The sequence below is a fragment of the Camelus bactrianus genome, chromosome 32 (genome assembly GCF_048773025.1).
Source record: "Camelus bactrianus isolate YW-2024 breed Bactrian camel chromosome 32, ASM4877302v1, whole genome shotgun sequence".
Taxonomy (NCBI): Eukaryota; Metazoa; Chordata; class Mammalia; order Artiodactyla; family Camelidae; genus Camelus; species Camelus bactrianus.
Window position 1 is genome coordinate 21,148,629 of NC_133570.1, and position 25,349 is coordinate 21,173,977.

Sequence of the window (25,349 nt, forward strand, 5' to 3'; positions counted from 1 at the left end):
TCCTCGTCAAAGGACACTTACTGAGACACCTGTGAGTCCAGATGAGAATGGAGCATTTGCACAATCTCAGCAAATTTGGACACAGGATATGGTGAGGACGTGATTGTTTCTGCATTTGACAGGCACACACCACCTCTCTACTGAACTAAAACAATGAGCAAGAGAACCCAGGTGTGGGCATTTTTGTTTATAATACAGACAAATTGTAGGAACACTAAGACAGGGTCCTCACAAGAAATATGTGACATCACTGTGAAAAAACTCCATCTTAGGAACACAATCCTCACACATGACAAATATATCAGAAGTAGCTCTGATATATTAATACAGTGGAATAATACTCAGCCATAAAAAAGTATAAAGTAATGCCATTTGCAGCAACTTGGATGGACCTGAAAATCATCATTCTAACTGAAGCAAGCCTGAAAGAGAAAGATACCATATCACTCATATGTGGAATCTAAAGAAAGAAAAAAAGACAATAATGAATTTAATTAGAAAACAGAAACAGACTCACAGACAGAGAAAACAAACTTATGGTTTCCAGGGGGAAACAGGGTAGGAAGGAAAAAATTGGGAATTTGAGATTTGCAAATATTAACTACTGTCTATAAAATAGATAAGCAAGTTTTTTTTGTGTAGAGCACAGGTAACTAGATTCAATATCTTGTAACCTGTAGTGAAAAAGAATATGAAAACAAATACATGTATGTGTGTATGACTGAATCATTATGCTGTATACCAGAACTGACACATTGTAAACTGAATATTTCTCAATAAAAAGGAAAGAAATATATGACATGTGCACTACTAAATGATATGCTTGCCGAACTATATCATTTCCACTAATCACGCCAAACTCCATCAAAATTCTGAAAGCATTGCATGAGTTTTGAAATGGCTGCTGTTTCAAGGTTTCAAATATGACCTTTTTCTTCTTCATGGAAAATCCAAATCCAAACCTTTCCCTGCAATAGCCCTACACGTCCTTCAAACCAACTCACTGTCCCCTTGTCACTGGTGGACACGTGGGTCAGTTAGCTTTTGTAGACTGTACTCTAGGAAGGGGCTGTAAATTTTAATGGTTCCATATGCACAGCTTTGCAGCTTCCATGGACCAGGACTCCATCTGGAAATGAAAAAATTTTATAGGATGTGACTCAGCATAAGAGAACCACAGAATCTGGGAAGCCGATTGTGGACCTGTGAATGGAGACAAGGACCAGATGAGCTGCCCAACAAGCTGGGCCCTCAGGTCTCTGATCCTTGGTGAGGTTGTGCCCCGTGACCAGCGGGGAACGCTGAGGGCCTGCCCAGTGGTCCCGGCACAGCTGCTCGGGGAGGAGCACTCACTCTCAGGAGCTGGGTGGGGGGCGAAGCCTGTGCTCCTGATGGGGACTCAGCAGTGTGACCCCCTTCCAGCTGGTAGAGTGCTCTGAGCAGGGACCCCTGTGGTCTCAGCTGGTGCCTCCTCCCAGAGTCTCCCAAGGGGGGAGGCCACCTTCCATCCACCTGAGTCTGGGCTGTGAGCTGAGCTCAAGCACCAGGGCTCAGGGAGGGGCTGAGCGGTCTGTGGGGGGAAACCCATTTGCATGGGCCGCCCCTCCTCTGACAGAGGCTGGCAATAACAGGAGGCCCGGGGTAGCCCAGCCCCAGCGAGGGGACCAGGGGACTGTGAGCATCATGGCCTGGACTCCTCTCCTGCTCCTGCTCCTGCTTCTCTCTCACTGAACAGGTAGGGACGGGCCTCAGGGACCACATCTCAGGTCCCTGCCTACAGCAGCCCCTGTGGCTCAAACTCTGGGAACGCTTTCTGAAGGTCTCGCCCCATCTGCCCCTTGTGCCTGTGTTTGCAGGGTCCCTCTCCCAGCATGTGCTGACTCAGCTGCCCTCCCTCTCTGAGTCTCCCGAAGCATCAGCTAGACTCACCTGCACCCTTAGCAGTGGGAACAGTGTTGGCAGCTCTGCTATAAGCTGGTACCGGCAGAAGGCAGGGAGCCCTCCCTGGTATCTCCTGTACTACCACAGAGACTCCAGTAAGCACCAGGGTTCCGGGGTCCCAAGCCGCTTCTCTGGGTCCAAAGATGCCTTGACCAATGCAGGGCTTCTGCTCATCTCTGGGCTGCAGCCCGAGGACGAGGCTGACTATTACTGTGTTGCCTGGGACGGCAACAGTAATGCTCACACGGTGCTGCAGACCAGGGAGGAAATGAGACAAAATCCCCCCTGCCCTCTTGGACTGGTCCCCTCCCTGCTGTCGATGGCTCAGATGAAGTCACGCTCAGCGGGTGACCTCCATTCTCAGATGTTAGACAAGCGCCGGCTTTCCCTTGATGACTTGACAGTATTGCATCTTTTCTTCAGTTTAACTTTTACCTAGTGTATTCTTTCCCAAGTCAGGTGATCTTGGGAAACATTGCTTGTTCAAAAGCAAAATTATCTTTGTGGAGACACTGGAAGAGGAAAAAGCAGTTGAGTCCAGGCCAGGCCCCACTTGGGGTGGAGGAGTCATTAAACGAGACTTCCTGTCTGAGTGTTTCAACTGGAATTTTGTGATACAAAAGGCAACCTGTAGAAGTTAATCGTATCCTCTAGAATAGTCCTGAAACTTCAATTTCTAAACTGAAAAGAATAAAACCTATAGTATCATCAATATGAAACGCATGAGGGTAAATCTGAGGAAAATCCAACGTCCTATGCACTGAAAATGACAATACATTGCAGGAGGTTTTTTAAAAAGAGTGAATAGATACTCCTACTTTGCAGGTCAAAACACTCAGCGTCACTGAGGTAACAATTATTCTCAAATTGATCAAACTTCTCACTGCAAGCACGGTCTTCACTTGCAATGGAACGTGAGGTAGGAGGTCCACACAAGGAAATGGAAACTGTAGGAAAAGACACAGAGGAACAAACAAGCTGGATAATCCTTCCCCTGTGACATGTGACCTGACGTGTGTGACGAAGGGGAGGTGTAGGACATCACCTTTGAAGTCCAGGAACCCATGTTTCATTCCTGGAATTCAAGGTGAGGCAGAGAGAAGAATTTTAATCCTGGAGGAGGCACAGAGCAGGTGTGGAGGGTGGTGGGCAGAGGCTGGGGGCAGCAGGCCTGGGCAGGTGGCTGCTGGGCATTGACTGCGTGTTCCCTGTTGTGTGCACCTGGGGCGACGGGATTCTGAACATCATCTCGTCGCCAGGAACACCTGTGTGACCTGCAACCGGTTGATGAGAATTCTGACCCAGACGATCTAGACAGGAGAGGTGCCTGTGTGGCTTCAGGGTTCCTGGTGGTGTTTCCAAGGCTTAGAAATGGAACCTACATCATGAATCCTAAAGAGAAAATTCAAAGACACTAACCTCTAAAACTATACATGTTCTCAAGAGCTATTGGCCTTGAATCATCCCAGGAAGAATGTGAGTCCGTCCTGCAACAAACGTGGAGCGGGACCCTATGCCCGGGGACAGTCTTGTGTTCCCAGACCTTCCTCGTGACCCTGCCACAGCAATAATGGAAGTAAGGCAAGCATGCAAATATTTTACAAGGAAGAATCAATTTACCTTGAGGAGTAGAGATTGGAATGAAAATTAACGGGAATGAATACACACATTTTGAAGGTCACAATTAATGAAAATAGTATAGAATGTTTTAATTATGTAAATTTAAAAGTGGTTCAAAGTGTATGTCATTCCGGTCCCAGTATATAAAATAAAGTAACATGGCTTAGACCTTATAAATCCAAACCCGCACGAAATCCATAGCCCTTAATAAATTTGATCAGAGCCCAGGGCAGGTTAGGGAACAGCTCGTGAGGGTTCCCGGGGCCAGACATGGAGGAAGACACTCTGCAAAGTGGTGAGAGCTCCATTCACAGTCACGTTCTGTTCATGTCAAACCTTGCTGACAGAAGTGACAAAACTAGATTAAAACCCATTTACTCTCTCAGAGAGCCACAGGAAAATCAGTTCTGCCAGAATAACACTTAAGGGCAAGAGGGAACCCACAGAATAATCCAGAACATAGGACATTTCCCCCCGACGTTGTGATATCTCATGGCTGAGACCTCAATAAAAGCCAAAAACTACACAGTGGGGACTGGGTGAGCAAAACGGGGGATCTAATAACAACAATCAATAAACCAACCCGCAAGTGTCACCCGCCTAGATTGACTACCAGGTGTGAAGTAGAAGGGTTTTCTGCAGAACTTTAATCTTTGAACTTGGTTCAAGGTGATTATCCACTAGTAACAAACCCAGACAGAGGGAATCTCAGCTATCAGGTGATCCTGAAATATCTGGTTCATCCACATTCCATTTAACTCAGAACATCATTAGTGCCCTGGGAACATTAACATCTCAGCCCCAAATAAATACAATGGACAGATTCACTGTAGCGCCCTGGGTGGTGACACCAGGAAGACACCACTGCAGGTGTCAGAAAGCCCCTCCATGAGGCTGGCTGTGACCCTGGGAGGATGTGGCTCTGCGCCCAGCAGGGGGCGCTGTGGGACTGGCCCTGAGAGCTCAGGGTCTGGGCCAGGCAGGCTGGGAAGACACACCACTGGCTCTTGCCCACTTGGGCAGCCGTGTCCTCATTCCAGGGGGACTGTCCTGCACCTCGGCCCCCAGGAGACCTGTGAGCTCTCAGCTCTGAGGGACACACCGGCTTCATGCTTCCTCTTCCTCCTCTGTCCTGGAGTCACTGCCCAGACCTGATGTCCAGGCAAAGACAGATGGACAATCACACGACAAACTGAATTTCCCTGAGGGTCATGACCTACGGTCACCTCTGGACAGAGGATAAGAGACCCCTGGAGAGGGATGGTCTCCACACCAAAAACAGGGCCTCCCAAGCAGGGCTATGGGGTCCTGCCCACCTACATCCTGGGTTCCTCTCCTCACCTCTCACTCCCTGAACCAAGAGGGTCCTGAAGACAAAGTGATGGGATATGGGGTTTGGGGACATCTGCAGTGCCTCATGGCCTGTCCTCCGGGCAAGGGGGGCGGGGTGGCCCTTCTCCCTGCACGTGCTCCCTTCCTCCCCGGGGCCTGGTCACCTGCTGACAGATCTGCCCTGTACAGTGTCCAGGTCTTTATTTTAAATTGTTTAAAATACGCAATAGCGGGCATGTAGACTAATCTCACCTTCATGTTCCAGCAAATGAGTGGAGTCCAACCTCACCAAAAGGGTATCCGAATTGACAATTTTCAAACAATCTCTCTTGTGATCATGACTGAAATGTGCACAAATGATTCAACCCATGAGCGAGTAGAATCCACGTTCCAGCAAGAAAGACTTGCCTTGACCCCCAGGGAGGATGTGGGCAGAGACCAGGCTATGTTTATCTCTGGGGTTGATGGATGTTGGAGAAACAGAGATGGGGGGCCAGGGTGACCCCACATCAGCCGTGCTCTCTCAGAAAAAAAGGCTCAGTCCAGAGCAACCTGCTCCCTGAGACAGGCAGTGTCACTCAGGACCCACAGGGGGCTCTGCTCAGTCCCATTCCTGTACCTGGGGGGCTCCTGGGGCCCTGAGAGTTTCTCTCACATTCAGCCTCTCCATCCTCCATCCACACTGGAGCCTAATCTCCCCAGAGAAGCCCCATGGGAGAAATGAGTGTGACCCTGGTGTCTGGAGAAGGCCTGGGACCATCAGTGTGGGTGCGAATCTGCAGGGTCCTCGCTGCCAACAGGACCCAATGTATCCCCGATGAGCATATCATCAATGCAGGTTATAGCATCTGCTCCTTCTAGACCTCCCCCTGGGGACATCAGGTGACACTGGGCAGGGTGAGGGAGGAAGCTGATTTGCATGAAGCCCCTTCTCCTCCCAGTGGGTCCGGGAGGCATGAAAAGGCACGAGGACCCTACAGTGCAGCCCAGGAGGCTGAGGAGCCGCATCCCGGGAGCGTCCCTACCAAGGCCTGGACGGTGCTTCTGCTCGAGCTCCTCGCTCACGGCTCAGGTCACGTGCCAGGACTCTGCATCCTTGGGGTACATCTACAGCCAGGTGTCGGGGTGACCCTGGTCTCCATAACCACCCCTGTCTCTCTCTTGTCACTTTTAGGGGTGGATTCTCCGACTGTGGTGACCCAGGAGCCATCCCTGTCAGTGTCTCCAGGATGGACTGTCACACTCACCTGTGGCCTCAGCTCTGGGTCTGTCACTACCAGTAATGACCCTGGTTGGATCCAGCAGACACCAGGCCAGGTGCCCCGCACTCTTATCTACAGAACAAGCAGCCACCTCTCTGGGGTCCCCAGTTGCTTCTTCAGATCCATCTCTGGGAACAAAGCCGCCCTCACCATCATGGGGGCCCAACCCAAGGACGAGGCCGACTATTACTGTGCTCTGGACATGGGTAGTGGTAGTTACACTGCCACAGTGATGTAACCTCTGGGGAAGTTCTCCCAAACCTCCCTGCTGATCTCAGAGGGCTCATCCCTGAGGGGCAGGAGACGAAGAGAGAGGGTGAAATGTCAGCACCAAAGGGGGAGGGGGCACCGTGTCCCCATCTCCTGCCCAGGGGTTCCAGGCCATGTGCCTCCTCCAGCCTCCCCCAGAGTGTGTCCATCGCTCCTAGTGGTTCCCCTTCTCATCCAATATGATAGTGACTGGGACTCAGCTCCAAAATATATCTAGTTGCCGTGAGACTCAGGAATCCAGCATCATCAAATGACCTTCCCTGTTGACCTTGCTGATCTCTGGCTGGACAATTATACTCCCTGCATGGCGCCCTTGTTAGGGGTCCCAGGGTTGCTGGGCAGGACATGGGCTTCCAACACCTGTGACAGAAGTCAGCCAGGCACTGTTGCCTCTGGAGGAGTGTTGAGGGTCCAGGTTGTATAGTGGCCATCTTATTAGAGAATACAGCCTGATCCAGGCAGGCTGTCGGTGTGGTCAGATGTCCAGTTCTCTACCCAGGATTCTGGCAGCACACGGTGAGCTGGACTTCCTTCCCGTCCCTTAGTGTGAGACTGAGCAAGGGAGACAAGAGAGGCTAGTCTGCACTCCTTTCCCTGTGGTGGTGACGGTGGAGCCAGTGAGGACTGAGCCCTGACACCACTTGTCTTAACAGGACTGAAACCATGGTAGGGGCAGGGATGCACACTGCGGTGTCCCTTCCTCCCTTTTGTCCCTAGGGCAGGGACCCCAGTGGGCCAAGCACCCACCCACTGCAGCAAGGCAGCCCCTCTGAGCCTGACTTCCCTCACTGGGGTCAGCACGTCCAGCAGGGGGCTGTACCCCACGCCCCCTGAATGCGAAGGAACTAGTGACCACAGCTGCCCTATGGTCCCCGGGAGAGAGTCAGCAGCACAGAGCAGTGGGACCAGGGCCCCCTTTGCTGGGTCAGTGGCAGTGAACACTCCCCTCACCTTCTGCTGCGGGATGATCCCTGATCAGCAAAGACTAAATGGGACTCGGAGATCCTTTTGTCACCTCCCTAAAGTCCAGGATCCAGTACAATTGTCACTTGTCATATCAACAACCAGGAAAACAGATATCGATGTGAAAACAGAATCCGTTGACATCAATACTGAGATGACTCGATGATGACATATTTTGGGGGAACAACATCAAACCCCTGATGAATAGGTAGAGACACTAGGAACAAACGGAGCAGGAGGTGATCCGAGGTAGGAATAGAACCAGGAGAATAAAGTGGATGGAAACACAGACCTGAAATACAACAGAGGAAAATAAAAAAGAATCCTCTCAGCAGGTCTTCAAAGACATGTAATGCACATTATTATTTAACTTGTACATTTGATTATTGAGTGATGGATTATGACTAGGAAGAAAAAAAGGGCTTCCATCCTTTCTGCATCATTTCCACCACCATGAATATTCCCGCGAGCATCACCAGGGGGCGCTGTGGGTCTGCTCAGAACCCACCAAGCCCGGACCCCACCCAGAGGCTCCCACTGCAGGGGCCCTACACCCGGGCTCACTGGCCAGATCTGGACGTGGGAGCAGGTGCTTCCTCTCAGGGGACAAAGCCCGAGCCCCGACCTCTGCACTCCCCGCCTGTGCGTGGAGCTGCAACCTGGGGGGAGGACACAGCAGTGGATGGTGTGTGGGCTCCTGTCCCCATCGGCCCCATCCCCCTTCCCCAGGAGCAGAGGAGGAGGAAGGGGGACCCAGGGGACCAGTCCCGAACCCTACGACGCCTCTCAGCCTCCCCAGCTTCTCCTCTATCTTTTCTTCGTGCTCCCCCTTCTCCCCTCCCCTCTGAATCATGACTTTCCTCCCAAACCCGTGCTCCTCTTCTTCCTACAACCCTCCACCCTGTGACCTCTCCAGTCATTCTCAAGGTCACTGTCAGAAGCTGGTGACCTGTTCCTAGATCTTCCAGGAACCAGACACTCACTCCCTCTTCCTCCGCCTGGAACCTCTCAGATCCCTTCCTATCCGAGCGACCTCATGTCTCTGGACACCCAGGTTTTACCCCCGCTCAACCCTCCATGCTCCCCACATGTCCCCCCCTTTCCCAGGGAATCTAAGGAGTCCCTCCAGAAGCTAATGGATCCCACAGACACACCTCACTCATCCTCTCTGCCCATCAGATGAGGAGTCTCCTGGGAAGGGAACCCCGGCTTCCTAATGAACTGGGAATGGAGATCCCAGCTGAACTGTCTCTGTCCTCAGTTCTAGTACCATTGATTTCATGTGCACTGAGCTCATGAGACACTGGGGGCTCTCGACTTGGAGAACAGACACCTGTCCTGGATCTCTGTTCAGGGGTCCCTGGGCCCAGCACTGGGTCCTCTTGGGGACCCAGGGGAGCCTAGGGCCAGGCCAGACTGACCACCTTTGCAGGCATGACACTGGATACAGGGGACACTCCGGGCCCCGGGATAGGCAGGGTTTGGCCGAAAACAGGACCTAATTTGCATGAAGGGCCCTTGGTCCTGGGGTGAGTGGGGGAAGAGAGCCAGGTAATGGTGGCCTCAGCAGAGCTTGCGGGCGTCTGCACCATGGCTTGGACACTGCTCACCTACTCCCCCCCCTCCTCCAGTACACAGATCAGGACGCCCTCAGCACCCTGACTCCCAGCTCTCCCCCCCCCCACCCCACCCACAGAGAAGTCCATCCTTGTCCTTCCTCCTGACATAACAGGTGTCTGTGTTTCCAGGCTCCCTCTCCCAGCCTGAGCTGACACAGTCGCCCTCTGCATCTGCCTCCCTGGGAGCCTCAGGCAGCTCACCTGCACCATGAGCAGCGGCTACAGTGGTTTTTACATGGACTGGTACCAGCAGGACCCAGGGGAAGGGCCCACAGTTTGAGGTGGGAGTCAGCACCGGCAGCGTTGTTGAATCCTAGGGGTATAGTGTCTCTGATCGCTTCTCAGGCTTGGGCCCTGGCCCGGAGCACGACCTGACCATCTAGAATGTCCTGGAGGAGGACGAGGCTGACTACATCTGTGGGGCAGACCATGGCAGCTATGTGTAACCCACAGTGACACCCCCAGAGTAGAAGTGACACAGAAAGCCTGCTCACAGCCCGTCCCCCCCACCCCATGTTGCCTGACCCACAGTTCAGGGGACGTCTCCTGACCTCCCCTGAGAGTTTCCACCTTCCCAGGGATTTTCATAACTCAGCCCCTGTCAGTGAGGACGGTCTGTCTGTGCATGACATGCCTGGTCTCGGTCCACAGCGAATGTTCCCCTGGGTTGGAAAACATAAGCCAATTTGGACTGAATTCCAGTGAAATACATCCAGCCCTAAACTTCAAAGCTGCAAAACAGCATCCATGGCATCCTTCACTTTTGCAGTCAGTATGACATTCAAGTTGCTGCCCACTGGGAAAAGTAACACAGAGATGAGTCCACGAGACTGTGTGTGGATCGACTGCTTGTATGCACATGAGTCTTGGAACATGGAGCCCGGGTGCGTCCTAAAGAGCGTCCCAGAAATGCTGGTGCTGTGGTGTGTGTTAAAGTCATGGGTGAGGGGGTAGGAGGAGGGTGAGAGGAGGGGAGATTGAAGGAGGGAAATTATCCTGATGAGGGCTGACGGGGGATGAAGGTGTGGGAGGCCCCTTAGTCTATCACCATGGATTTCTGTAACGTCAATAATTTCCACGAAGACAGACGTGTGAACAAGAAAACCTCCACCCCTGTGGGTTGTGATGCGTGTCTGCCCTGGGTTAACAGATCACCAAAGATGCCAAAATGTGTGATTCCACATTGATCTCAAGTTTAAGCCTTTATCCTCCCAGCAGACAGAGGGGGCTGCTGTGATGTTGGGAAGGGACAGGAGCTCAGGTGTCACTGACAAAGGGAGGGAGGGGGTCCTGATGGAGGGGAGGGCCTGTCATTCGGTTTTGAGGGGGCGGAGCCAGATCAGGAAGGAACCTTGTGAGGCTGAGGGGTTGGGATTTCATGCAAACAGCAGTGAGGAGTCATTGAAAGGTTTAAGGCAGAGTTGACTTGAGCTAAAGGAGGGTTAACTCCGTCATCCTGAGGAGAAGTGGGTGGTCCTTGTCATAGGACAATTACTGAGTGACATACCTGTGTGTCCCGACGATCATGGAGCATTTGCACAAATGAAGCTAATTTGGATACAGGATATGGTGAGGACGTGATGGTTTCTGCATTTGACAGGCGCACATGGCCTTTCTACTGAAATAAAACAATGAGCAAGAGAACTCAGGTGTGGACATTTTTGTTTATAATACAGAAAAATTGTAGAATCTCTAAGACAGAGTCCTCACAAGAAATATGTGACATCACTGTGAAAAAAACCCCATCGTAGAAACACAATCCTCACACATGACAAATATATGACAAGTAGCTGTGATATATTAATGCAATGGAATACTACTCCGGCATGAAATAGAATAAAATAATGCCATCTGCAGCAACTTGGATGGACCTGAAGATTGTCATTCTAAGTAAGTAAGCCAGAAAGAGGAAGATACCATATCACTCATATGTGCTATCTAAAGACAAAAAATAGAAGACAGTGATGAATTTAATTATAAAACAGAAACAGACTCACAGAGCGAGAAAACAAACTTATGGTTTCCAGGGGGAAAGGGGGTAGGAATGGATAAACTGTGAGTTCAAGATTTGCAAATATTAACTACTGCCTATAAAATAGATACACAAGTTTTTGTGTAGAGCACAGGGAACTAGATTCAGCATCTTAAAGTAACCGATACTGAAAAAGAATATGAAAAGAAATATATGTATGTGTGTATGACTGAAACATTATGCTGTACACCCAATACTGACACACTGTAAACTTAATATTCCTCAATAAAAAGGAAAGAAATATATGACATGTGCACTACTAAATGATATGTCTGCCAAACAATATCATTTCCACAAATCATGCTCAGCTCCATCAAAATTCTTAAAGCATTGCATGAGTTTTGAAATGGCTGCTTTTTCCAGGTTTCAAATATGACTTTTTGCTTCTTCATGACAAATCCATATCTAAACCCTTTCCTCCAACAGCCCTACATGTCCTTCAGAACAACTCACTGTCCCCTTGTCACTGGTGCACACGTGGGTCAGTTAGCTTTTCTACACTGTACTCTGGGAGGGGGCTGTAACTCTTAATGGTTCCATACGCACAGCTTTGCAGCTTCCATGGACCAGTACTCCATTTGAAAATGAAAACATTTTATAGGACGTAACTCAGCAGAAAAGAATCACAGAATCTGGGAAGGCGACCATGGGCCTGTGAATGGAGACAGGCCACTGCTAGGCCCTCAGGTCTCTGATCCTTGGTGAGGTTGTGCCCCATGACTAGCAGGGGGCGCTGTGGGTCTGCCCTGTGATCCCTGCACAGCTGCTCAGGGAGTAGGACTCACCCCCAGGAGGTGGACCTGGTGGCGGGTCCTGTGCTCCTGATGGGGACTCAGCAGTGTGTCCCCTCTGGCTGGCAGAATCCCCTGAGCAGAGACCCCTATGGTCTCAGCAGGTGCTTCCTCCCAGGGTCTCTCAAGGGGGAGGCCACCCTCCATTTCCCGGAGACTGGGCTGTGAGCTGAGCTCCAGCATCTGGGCTGAGGGAGGGGCTGGGCGGTCCCTGGGGGGAAACCCATTTGCATAGGCCGCCCCTCCACTGGCAGAGGCTGGGAAGAAAAGGAGGCCAGGGTAGCCCAGCCCCAACATGGGGACCAGGGGACTGTGAGCACCATGGCCTGGACTCCTCTCCTGCTCCTGCTCCTCTCTCACTGCACAGGTAGGGACGGGCCTTGGGGACCACAACTCAGTTCCCTGCCTGCAGCAGCCCCTGTGGCTCAGACTCTGGGAATGCTTCCTGCAGGTCCCGTCCCATCTACCCCTTGTGTCTGTGTTTGCAGGGACCCTCTCCCAGCTTGTGCTGACTCAGCCGCCCTCCCTCTCTGCGTCTCTGGGAGCATCAGCCAGACTCACCTGCACCCTGAGCAGTGGGAACAGTGTTGGCAGCTACTACATAACTTGGTACCAGCAGAAGGCAGGGAGCCCTCCCCGGTACCTCCTGTACTACTACTCAGACTCCAGTAAGCACCAGGGCTCCGGGGTCCCGAGCCGCTTCTCTGGGTCCAAAAATGCCTCGGCCAGTGCAGGGCTTCTGCTCATCTCTGGGCTGCAGCCCAAGGACGAGGCTGACTATTACTGTGCTGCAGTGGACAGCAGCAGTAATGCTCACACGGTGCCCCAGCCCCACAGGGAAGTGAGACTAAAACCTCCCCTGTTCTGTCCCCGCTGGGCCATCACTGCTGCTCTGCCTGGGACCAGGGCTCACTCAGGGTGACTTTCTGTTGTCACATCTTCAGGCAGCAACTGAGTTTCCTCCAAACAGGAAATCTCACACTGTCACAGCCTCTTCGTCGTCTCACATCTGAGATAGACCGTTCCTGTTGTATCTCAGCCTGCTCGTGTTTCCACAGGCAGACAGGACTTGCTCTGAGATGAGCTCCTCCCCATGGAGATGTTATAAGTGGTAGACAGTGGTGGGTCCTGGCTCCTCCCATCTTAGCGTCTAAGGGTGACCCCAGGATGCTTCTTGTCTAAGAGCTTCAGTCTGAGGTCTGAGATCCAAAATCAACGTGCGGAAGTGAGCGGTAAAATACACACTGGCAATGAACCATCAGAAATTGACAGTAAAATGTAAAAATACCAACTAACGGCTTCAAACTAAGAAATAGGTAATGATAAATCTGACAAATAAAATCCTCCTGACTTTTTCCGATGGCAGAGCCTCCTTGACCCCCGCAGGGCTCCTTCTGAGTGAGAGGGTGATGACCACTGTCACACAGCTGAGCACAGCCTGGATGGGTTGGGACTCCAGTCACCAGGACAGGAGATGGGCATCTGCCCCCCACTCTCCCCAGTGTGACACCTCAGTCCCACCCTGACTGTGGCCAACACCAGCTGTGGTTTTGGATTCTGTCATCACTTCAGCTACAAGAACCAGAGAGAGTGATGTTCTGAAGTCAGTGTGATCCTGAATGGGCTGAAAATAACCTCTCTTACTGGTCTCCAGTGACAAATCATTTGTCTCCAGCATCCAGAGTAGCCCCCCTTGTGCTGGCTGGGGAGGACAAGGAGGAGACAAGTCCAGCCCATGGGACGCAGGGCACCTGGTCCTCCTCTGGCCAGTCCCATCATGTCCCATGAGCCTGCCCCAGGCTTTGCTGCTGAGCCCTGGGCTCTGAGACCTTCACGAAGCAGAATCCCTGTCCAGGTGGGAGGAGCTCCTGGTCGCCAAGGTGCAGGAGACCCTCCCTTCCCATGGACGACCAGCTACTCTCCCGAGTTTACCTCCTTTGGTCTAATTGTCTCCCAGTCTGATTTCTGTTTTGTTCTGCTTTTATGGGGGTTTATTTGAGTGTATCTCAGTTCATTGGAGTCTGGAGCCTATGATCCAACCCTTATTATCACACAGACCCTCAACATTACAGGAACGTTTCTAGAACATTTTATTCTGTCTTCAATGCCCGTCTATGGTGGACTTTACTGAATGAACGTAAGGTTCCCTGGGGGATGGGTAACAGCTTTGGAGGCCACTAGGGTCAGAAGACAAGGAAGCACTTTCAAGTAATTAAATAATTAAGTCATTAGTTACAGATGATTATAACAATGACTCATCCTCAATCCTTAAACTGAAAACACTTACAAAACTAGACCATAATATGAAAAAAAAACCCCACAAACACACCCCAGATTCATGAAGAATGAATGAATTAGAGCCGAGCAATTAAAGGCCAACGGAGGCTGAGGAGAGCAGGAGGGGAGGATGCTGTGCCTCTAATACGTCATGTTCTAGGCCCAAGGGAGTCATCAGATGCCCGTAATCGGGCATTGTGGATGCAGATCTAAGAGGCATCGCTCACAACAACACCAGCGCCCACAGTAAAGTGTCGGCCTGTCAGGGTGACACGTATGGAATTTTGTCCATATGAACCAGGAGGGTACACTGTAGACTGTTACATTATGAATTTCGTTTATTTTAGTTATTTTTGAAAGTTTTCCTTTGGAAGTAATTAGGTTATTTACTTATTTTCAGTGGAGGTACTGAGGATTCAACCCATGACGTCATGCACCCTAAGCACGCACTCTACCACTGAGCTGTACCCTCCCCCTTGAACGTGGTTCAGGATGGCCCTGTATTTGCACTGACCCAGGCACATGGAAGGATCAGACAAGATGCCAGGTGATCCTGAAACACGTGCAAGAGAAGGCCTGTGCAATACTTCCTGGCTTTAGCACCAGGAGGGCATTCACTTTCTAGAAATGATCTAGACAGTTAATGTCTCAGTCCCAAACCCAACGGAGGAGCCTCCTCCGTCTACTCATGTGGGGAGTAAGATGACAAAGATGCGTGTGCAAAACTAGGCTGCTCTCCAGGAGTGCTGGGTGGTGACAGAGGGGCTGGGGGGGCCCTAGAACAGAGGCCAGTAGGGTGCACTGTTGTACAGGTCCTGAGAAGGCAGGGATCTGGGCAAAGTTACCATTGAAAATTTCCTATTGATACCTGCACACTTGGACAGTGACCTAACAGGCGTGTGGCCTTGGTTTGTTCATGTGACTAAAATCTAGGATCACACATGCACTCCTGGGAACAAGGTTGAGGACATGTTGCCCCAGCATCTCAATTTGTGCCCCTAAAGCCTGTCCTGGAATCAACACATTATCTGATTGTCCCCCATCCAGAAGGGTTTCCTGGATGTCAGAGGCAGGTTGCCCTGGGAGATTTCATGATGGATGAGAGCAGAACTAGGGACACACGCAGATCCCAGCTCTGTCTCAATCAGGATGGCTGCTGACTATTCAGAAGCCGATCTGTGAGCACCATTTACTGGACACCTGCTATGTACTGGGATCAGGTGTCAGATACACATCGTTAGATGATGGAAGCTGGGACGACCACCCAGGCTTGCCTGGTGTCCTCCGCTCAGGTCTCCCAGCTGGGAACCCCACACCCCCGGGCCCCTCACAGCCCAATCAGAGCCCATGCCCTGACCCTTAGGCAGAGGGAGTGGACCCCAGGCCCAGGGAGGGATCAGAGAGCTGGGGGATCATGTGCATGACTGGCCCCTCCCTCTCTCAGATTATGAAGAATGGGAGAGACCGGGGGACACTTTGCTCAGCTATGAGGACACTGAAAGCAAGACCCAGTGACCATCCCCACCATGGCCTGGTCCCCTCTCATCCTCACCCTGTTGGCTCACTGCACAGGTGACTGGATGAGGGACAGGGGAAGGGTCCCTGGGAGGACACCAGGGCTCTGGGTCCTCCTCTTGTGTCTGGGCCCCAGAATCAGCATCTCTGTCTCTCCCACTTGCAGGGTCCTGGGCCCAGTCTGTGCTGACTCAGCCGCCCTCCGTGTCTGGATCACAGGGCCAGAGGGTCACCATCTCCTGCACTGGAAGCAGCAGGAATATTGGGGGTGGTAATGGTGTTCAGTGGTACTAACAGCTCCCAGGGATGGCCCCCAAACTCCTCATCTATGAGAATAGCAATAGGTCCTCGGGGGTCCCATATGGCTTCTCTGGCTCCAAGTCTGGCAGCTCAGCCTCCCTGACCATCACTGGGCTCCAGGCTGAGGACGAGGCTGACTATTACTGTGGATGTTATGACAATAGCGTCAGTGCTCGCACAGTGCTCCATGCCAGCAGGAAAGTGAGACAAAAACCTGCTGTCCCTTAGCCCTCACTGCTAAGCCAACACAGCTGCGTCCTGTCTTTGTTTATTCTGAAATGTGGGTCTTTAAACAACCCTATGGGACTTTGTCTAAGGCTTGTGTCCTGACTTCTCAAATTCTGCCCATAAACCCAGTCCTTGTCAGCAGAGCCTTGACTGCTTTTCTCAAAGTGAACAGGACTTCCTGGATAGCCCTGGGTGGCTGCGCTGGGAACCGAGTCCACGTTGGATCAGAATCAGGGACATGAAGTCCAGATGTGCCTGATTAGGAAGGACTGTACTGAGGTCCATCCATCCACACCCTTGAGTGAACACCTACCAGGTGCCCGGTAGGCTCCAGCAGTTGGAGGATGTAGGGAAGCCCGTGTCTTCATCAATACATCACACATGACTGAGGAGGAAGAGGTGGGCTTGGCGGGTGGACATGGGAGCCAAGGGACAGGGTACGGGGAAGAAACAGAAGGTGATGATGTGTGAGTTCTGCACAGAAGATGAGGGAGGAGGAGATTAGAGTGAATGAGGGACCACGTGGGGGTGTGGATTGGACACAATGGTCAGACTGTGGTGTCGGGGATGACGGGGAAGCAGGTGAGGGGAAGGCGCACAGTCAGGGGCCATGCGTTTCGGAGGAAGGAGGAAGTATAGAATTGGGTCAGGAAAGAGTGGAACTGAACTGGGGTTTAGGAGCCGCGTGGGGCGGGGCTGAGCTGCAGTCCCCTGAGATGGCGTGATGACCACATCCTGCTAATGCAGGGTTCTTGAGATCAGAGACCATCAGGAAAAAGACTGGCTCTTGATAGATGACCGAGCGTCAGTTATCCCAGAAGTGTGTCTCTAGGGGACACGCATCTCACATTCAATGGAACATTTACCTACTCCTGTTAAATGTCAAGGAACTGGAAGAGCAGACTGCAAAGTAGCCAGGACACGTGTTCTCAGTGCTTCCCACATGCTAGAATCCACGGCTTTGGAAAGCACAGGACCACATTGTCTCCTCCTGATTGACTGGTGGGCACCTCAGGGATGCGCTGGTCACCACTTTCTGTTGACATCTTCTCAGATGGTTACTTTATGCAGCCAGGATAGATCACACCCACTTGACTGCACCTGTCAGGTCTTGATGAGTAAAAGGACAGACAGGCTGGGACAGGCTGCGACGGCAGAGACTCGGCTCCAGACTGGACCCTATGCCTCCAGGCAGGGGGTCTGCAGTACCCCTGGTCAGGGTCCAGGCAATGGGTTCACACTGACACCGTCATGTCCTGTGGGGACTGGAAGGCTGTGCTGGGAGCAGGCGTTAGGGCTTATTATGTCCCAGGACAAAGTCTACTGGGATAAACAAAGAAAGTCTACTAGATCAATAAGGTGGAAGTCACATAAAGGAAGACACCAGCAGTGCAGCAGATACGAGGGAGGGGGACCCAAGAACCAGGAACTCTCCCTCCTCTCCTGGGGTCACATCAGAAAGACTGATGTAAAAAGGAACATTCTGCATGGGGACAGGGGACATCCCAGTGCCTGGAGGAGGTGGCCATGTGACCAGCAAGGGGCAGAACACAGAGTCCCAGAGGGGGTGTTGGCGCAGACACCTGGTCAACCATTCAGACTCTGGGGGAGCTGGGCAAACAAACTGTCCTCACTGACGTGTGACCATCCTCCCTGTGAGGCCCCATCACCCAGGATCTCCTGGTCCTGCTCCCTCAGCACATGGTGCAGATCGGGGTCACCTCCTCCCCGTCCTCCATGGAATCTTTGCCAAAACCAGGTCAGAGAGGGGCTGTTAGGAGGTGAGGAGTCAGCGTGTGTTTCAAGGAGAACGTGGGCTCCTGGGAGAGCCTGTCCAGAGGAGATACAGCTCGTGAGCTGAGTCCTCCTCGTGGAACCTGTGTGATGTTGTGTGTGTGTGTGTGTGAAAGTGTGTGTTAGCATATTACAAATGTGTCTGCTTCTACTTTTATGTGGATTTTGCTATTATTGGTGTTGAATTTAAATTTATAATGTCTTAATATGAAACATAAGTTGAACACTGGAAAACGGACAATTTGCAACACTATTACTTTATTAATCAAATAGTGTGGAACTTCACTGTTAGGTCTTCGTTTAGAATATTTGTATCAATATTTAATGGCAGTGGTTTGTAGTTTCCCCTCTTTAATATTTTATTTATCAGGTGTATTTGTAACTGCTTTAACTGCTTTCTGAAAGAAGTATGACATTTTACATCTTGTTAAATATTTTATAAAGAATATACAAAGCTATTTGTTTGGAACCATTTGATCTCTGAAGGATTTTTTAGATATTCCTTGTGAAAAAATATATATTATATTTTCGTATCATGAAAAAATATATTTTATGTTTTCCTTTGGTGCAATCCTATAATGAAATTTTCAATTTTTCTTAAGAAATTACTGTGTTTACTTATTTCCTCTAATAGAGCTAAGTTGTAACTTCCTAGGAGTGTATGCATCTTATTTCCTTTTATTAAAAGCAGAAATTGTTAGGTTTCTTTTCATTTTTAAGTTTCCACATTTGAACAGCAGAGGGCGCTGTGGGCCAGCCCTTTGGTGCCTGCACAACTGCTCAGGCAGGACCCCTCACTCTGAGGAGCTGAGCCTGGGGCAGATACTGCGCTCCTGATGGGGATTCAGCCGTGTGTCCACTCTGGCTGGCAGAATCCCCTGACAGGGACCACTGTAGTCTCAGAAGGTGCCTCCTCCCAGGGTCTCCCAAGAGGGAGGCCACCCTCCTTTACCCCCTAGACTGGGCTGTGAGCTGAACTCCAGCTCAAGGGCTCGGGGGGGGGGGGGGCTGGGCGGTCCTTGGGGGGACACCTGTTTGCATGGGCCAGCCCTCCTCTTGCAGAGGCTGGCAGAAAATGAGGACCTGGGCGGCCCAGCCACAGTGTGTGGATCAGGTTGCTGTGAGCACCATGGCCTGGACTCCCTTCCTGCTCCTGGTCCTCTCTCACTGAGCAGGTAGGGAAGGGCCTTAGGGACCGGGTCTCAGGTCCCTGACTGCAGCAGCCCCTGTACATAGACTCTGGGAATGTTTCCTGCATTTCCCACCACATCTGCCCCTTGTGTCTGTGTCTGCAGGGTCCCTCTCCCAGCCTGTGCTGACTCAGCTGCCCTCCCTCTCTGAGTCTCCTGAAGCATCAGCCAGAGGCAGCTGCACCCTGATCAGTGGGAACAGTGTTGGCAGCTACTACAAGTTGGTACCAGCAAAAGGCAGGGAGCCCTCCCCAGTACCTCCTGAACTACTACTCAGATTCCAGTAAGCAGCAGGGCTTTGGGGTCCCGAGCTGCTTCTCTGGGTCCGTAGATCCCTTGGCCAATGCAGGGCTTCAGCTCATCTCTGGGCTGCAGCCTGAGGACGAGGCTGACTATTACTGTGCTGAGTATCACGGCAACACTGGTACTTACACGGTGCCCCAGCCTCACAGGGACTTGAGACTGAAACCTCCCCTGTGCGCTCCCCACTGGGCCATCACTGCTGCTCTGCCTGGGACCAGGTCACACTCAGGGTGACTCTCTGTTGTCACATCTTCAGGCAGCACCTGGGTTTCCTCAGAACAGCAAATCTGACCCTGTCACAGCCTCTATCTCATCTCACATCTGAGACTGAATGTTGCTGTTTTATCTCAGCCTGCTGGTGTTTCCACAGGCAGACAGGACTTGCTCTGAGATGAACACCTCCCCCTCGAGATGTTCTAAGTGGCAGAAAGTGGTTGGTCCCAGCCCTGCCCCCTCAGAGTTTAGGGGTCTCTGAGATGCTGGTTGTCTAGAGACTCAGTTTGGGCTTTGAGATACAAGACCTTCGATGGGAAAGGAGTGGTAACCTACATAATAACAAAGAGCCATTAAATATTAAACACAACCTTAAAAATGCCATTCATAAAGGCAGCAGAAATAAGAAATATTTAAGAATAAATCTGACAGAAACCAATTCTTGTACATGGAGATATGAAACATTCCTGACATAAGTTAGGAAGACCTCAATGAAGGGACATATATATCATTTTTTATGGTGAAAACACTCAATTCAATGATCCCCAATGTGTCTGTACATCATTGGAGGTTGCGATGACAGACCCGCACAGTGAATGATCAGGAGGAAATCTCATCAAAGGAATGAAAACTGGATGAAAAGACACAAAGGACCTTCCAGCAGTGGGAGAACCTGGCTCAGTGGGGACTCCTGTGGGAGGGTTTTCCTGTGCCCACAGACACTGCCTGTGTCCCCTCCCCTGTCTTCCCTGTTGGAGCATTTCCAGCAGTGCAGGAGGGGGTGGGGCTGTTACCATCAGGAGCATGGACTGCCCCCTGCACATCGTGAATCTCCTTTAGAGCCTGGATCCAAGGTCCCCATCTCCTGCAAAGGGACCTGCAGGAATGCAAGGTCACCTTGTCCATGGTCTCAAGGCCTCCAGGCAGAGCTGCCACCTGCGACCCAGGGCAGAGGAGGATGACCCTCACGGGTTCAGCCCTAGTCTCTGACTCCTGTTTGTCCTCTCAGCCTCCTTGACCACCTCAGGGTCCCAGTCTGAGGGGAGGGTTGATTGTCCCTGTAACACAGCCAATTTCTACCCACCATCACCAGGAATTCCAGAGCTCTGGGGAAGTGAGATCAGATCTGTCCTCCACACCCCTGTCTGACCCATCACCACCCTGTCCTGCCTGGGAACAACACCAGTGCTGCTCTGACCTCCACTGTCACCTGTGCTATTGACCCCAGACAGTCTCATGCTCTCACCTTGGTCCATGTTTATGGGTCCATGGAAACGACTCCCTTCCTGACTGGTCTCCACATATGACCAGCACATCACCGTGTGCCCAGATGCAAACTCCCCTCCCAGGTACCAGATAGAGGGACGAGGAAGCAGCATCAAGGGCCTGTGCCCTGGGAGACCCAGGGGGCCCCCTGTCCCCCCAAGTCCCTCCGTGGTCCAGGCTTTGCTGTTCCAGCATGAACCCTGACACTTAAGAAGCTGGGTTCCCCCGTATCCGGAGAATGACTCTGAGGTGCCCTGATCTGCAGGTGCTGGGAACCCGCCCCATGACGATGGGGCTCCACACCCGACCCTTGCCCTTTTTCTCTTCAGTCACCCCAGGGACCCTCCCACTTTTCCGTCTCTGGGTCTTAGTTTGGAACAATATTAACTAATTATCCCTATTTCAGACACGGACCCTATAAACCCTCCCCCATTAAATCTCCGGGGTCTAACAAGTGAACTAGATTGGGTTTCAGTGAAGATCAGGTGACAAGCTATGGGGTTTCTACACCCAGCACCGGAGCAGGAGGCCCTAAAAAGGACGAGAGGCCAGTTTACAGCCCTCATCTTTCTTATCAAGCATTTTGATGAGAAAGATTCCAAAGCTAGAGTGAAAATATCTCACCTATATCAGAGTCAAAAATAAGTACTTTCAAGGCCACAGTCAAGGGGAATTGAGAGCCATGGAAATAATCAAGAAACAGACATGTTTTCCTGAGACATCATATTCTCAGGGCAAAACAGACAGAGGGCAAGGCCGGGAGGCCAGGGGACCCTTACAAACACTACCCCCGCCACACGGCCACCTGTGAGCCTAACTCATAGAGAATCAGTACATGGTGACACCCAGCGGGGGACTGGGAGTCTTCAGCCTGGAACTAGGTTCGAGGAGGTCATGTTCTGATACTGAACAAGGAGCAAGGCTGAAGCAAACTCAGACATGAGGTAATCCTAAAAGTACTGGCACATAACAGTCCATTTAGAGGTCTGGAATTCATTAGTGACCTAGAAAATTAATGCCTTATCTCCAAATTAGTCGTAAGAGATACATTCTACAGCTCTGGGGGTGTCACCAGGAAGACACCACTGCAGGTGTCAGAAAGCCCCTCCATGAGGCTGGCTGTGACCCTGGGACGATGTAGCTCTGCTCCCAGCAGGGGGCGCTGTGGGACTGGTCCTGAGAGCTCAGGGTCTGGGCCAGGCAGGCTGGGAAGACACACCACTGGCTCTTGCCCACTTGGGCAGCCGAGTCCTCACTCGAAGGGGACTGTCCTGCACCTCGGCCCCCAGGAGACCTGTGAGCTCTCAGCTCTGAGGGACACACCGGCCTCATGCTTCCTCCTCCTCTGTCCAGGAGTCACTGCCCACACCTGATGTCCAGGCAAAGACACATGGACAATCACACGACAAACTGAATTTGCTTGAGGGTCGTGACCTACAGTCACATCCGGACAGAGGATAACAGACCCGAGGGGAGGGATGGTCTCCACACCAACAACAGGGCCTCACAAGCAAGTCTCTTGTGGTCCCCCGCACGCACGTCCTGGGTTCCTGTCCCCACCTCCTCACTCCCTGAACCAAGAAGGTCCTTTAGGGGAAGTGACGGGACACAGGGTTTGAGGGTGTCTGCAGTGGCTCATGGTCTGTCCTCTGGCCACAGGGGTGGGGCGGCCCTTCTCCCTGCAGCTGCTCCCCTCCTTCCAGTGGCCTGGTCACCTGCTGACGGATCGGCCCTGTACAGTGTCCAGGTCTTTATTTTAAATTGTTTAAAAATTATGTATACAATAGTGGGCATATAGATTAAACTCACTTTCTTGGTCCAGAAAATGAGTGGAGCCCAACCTAACCAAAAGATGACTGAAACTTAAAATTGTAAGACAATCTCACTTGTGATCACAGCTGACAGGAGCACAAATGACTCAACCCATGAGGGAGTAGAATCCACGTTTCAGGAAGAAAGACTCACCTTGACCCCCAGGGAGAACGTGGGCAGAGACAAGGCTATGCGTCCGTCTATGTGGCTGATGATGGATTTTGGGGAAGCAGAGATGGGAGGCCAGGGTGACCCCACATCAGCCTTGCTCTCTCAGAAAGAAAGGCTCAGCCCAGAGGAACCTGCTCCCTGAGTCAGGCAGCATCACTCAGGACCCACAGGGGGCGCTGCTCAGTCCTGTTCCTGTATCTGAGGGACTCCTGGGGCACTGGGAGCTTCTCTCACATCCAGCCTCTCCAACCTCCAACCACACTTAGTCCTAAACTCCCTAGAGTAGCCTCATGGGAGAAATGAATGAGACCCTGGTGCCTGGAGAAGGTCTGAGATCATCTGTGTGGGTGCGAATCTGCAGGGTCCTCGCTGCCAACAGGACCCTTGTGTCCCCGATGAGCAAGTGATCAATGCAGGTTACAGCATCTGTTCCCTCTAGACCTCCCTCCGGGGACATCAGGTGATACTGGGCAGGGACAGGGAGGAAGCTGATTTGCATGAAGCCCCTTCTCCTCCCTGTGGGTCCAGGAGGCATGAAAAAGCCCGAGGACCCTACAGTGCAGCCCAGGAGGCTGAGGAGCCACGTCCCGGGAGCGTCCCCACCATGGCCTGGACGGTACTTCTGCTCGGGCTCCTCGCTCATGGCTCAGGTCAGGGGCCGGGACACTGGGAGTCTACAGCCAGGTGTCGGGTGATCCTGGTCTCCATAACCACCCCTGTCTCTCTCCTATCGCTTTTAGGTGTGGATTCTCAGACTGTGGTGACCCAGGAGCCATCCCTGTCAGTGTCTCCAGGAGGGACTGTCACACTCACCTGTGGCCTCAGCTCTGGGTCTGTCACTACCAGTAACTACCCTGGTTGGTACCAGCAGACGCCAGGCCAGGCTCCCCGAGCTCTTATCTACAACACAAACAGCCGCCCCTCTGGGGTCCCCAGTCGCTTCTCTGGATCCATCTCTGGGAACAAAGCCGCCCTCACCATCACGGGGGCCCAGCCCGAGGACGAGGCCGAGTATTACTGTGCTCTGTACATGGGTAGTGGTAGTTACACTGACACTGTGATGTACCTCAAGGGGAAGTGCTACCAAAACCTCCCCCTGAGCTCAGAGGGCTCAGCCCTGAGGGGCAGGAGAGGAAGAGAGAAGGTGAAATGTCAGCACCGCATTGGTAGTGGGTGCTATGCCCCCATCTCCTGTCCAGGCCACCTGCCAACTCCAGCCTCCCCCAAGCTGTGTCCACCTCTCCAGGGGGACGCCTCCAGGACTGGGCTTCTCTCTCCCTCTCTCCCTACAGTGCTGACGGGAGGGATTCAGCTGCAAAATATATTAACTGACAGTGAGACTCAGAGGCCCCGCTCCTCGATCTGAGACTCGTCTTACACAAAGAGCAGTGACAACATGGCCTCACGCGCTAATTTGAACACGGACACCAACTCTTCTTTCACGTGGAGCTGAGGTGGAGCCTCAGCTGGCGTTTTGTTACAAGTGCAGCCCCCCTGCTGGAGCTCCTGAATCAGAAGTTTGTGTTGCTGTCGCAGAATCTGAATTTCCCCTGGCTGTTCAGGAGTTCTGTAAACATTAGTGTCTGGGAGGCAAGCCTACTTGTATTATGACGCAAGTGTTCCTGGGGATTTCTACCTTAAAATCAGACAGGGTAACGCTGCCTGATCCAGTCACTCCCTAATCACTCCTCAGAATCCCAGGAACACTCAGAAAGAGATGAAAAGCCATCAATGGGAACCATGCCTTGTTCTCAGACCACAGACAGAAGCAGAAGGGATTTCTCCACAGAAGTTCCCTAAGGATGCCGCTGCGATGGCGAGTTAAGCTGCTGGAAAGCATCCCAGGTGGACTGGCTTCCGGAAACCCGGGTCCCACCCCCTGGACTGACTCCCCGGGAGCCCGGCCTCCAGGTGCAGGGCTGGAGACTGCGGCACCGTATCACAGTCCCTCAGGCGTCCTCAAGGGCTGCAGGGGAGGAGGGGCAAATTGTCACATTTGGGTTGAGTTTTCCATCTCTCTACAGAAAATGATAACAGAAAACGATCACATGGAGGCAATTCCACATGTGAAGGAAAAGGACATTTACACAGATATGTTAGGGCTCTGTCCATAGATATGTAATAACTATTTTATATAGAGATTTATACATACACACATATTACAGGAAATCATAAAAATTATTATAAAAAGAGTCGGGTGTGTGCCAAGAAGAGGCATTTCATGAAAGCCACTGGCCCGGCTCTGAAACCCGGAGTCTCCCTCTGCCCACACCCTGGAGACTTTGTCTCCACTGCAGGGAGGGGACAGGACGTGGGGTGCCGGCTTCCCCACTGAGGGCACAGGAAGCCACCTGTGCCCAGCCTATGCTGGCAGACGCAGCCCTGAGGGGTGTTGTGCACTCAGTGGAGACAGATCAGTAGTCAGCACTTCTGGGCACAGTCCGAGCATC

At 52.0% G+C, this 25,349-nt stretch overlaps 1 pseudogene and 1 gene segment (V, D, J or C); both read left to right on the forward strand.

Moving 5' to 3' along the window:
- The first annotated feature begins 1,683 nt into the window (after positions 1 to 1,683).
- Positions 1,684 to 6,393, forward strand: LOC123615430 (uncharacterized; annotated as a pseudogene).
- Positions 6,394 to 12,151: 5,758 nt separating this feature from the next.
- On the forward strand, positions 12,152 to 12,752 carry LOC105066082 (putative non-functional immunoglobulin lambda variable 5-48). The segment is given in 2 exon segments: positions 12,152 to 12,197; positions 12,319 to 12,752. Coding segments are annotated over 2 exon segments (480 nt in total).
- Positions 12,753 to 25,349: the final 12,597 nt, after the last annotated feature.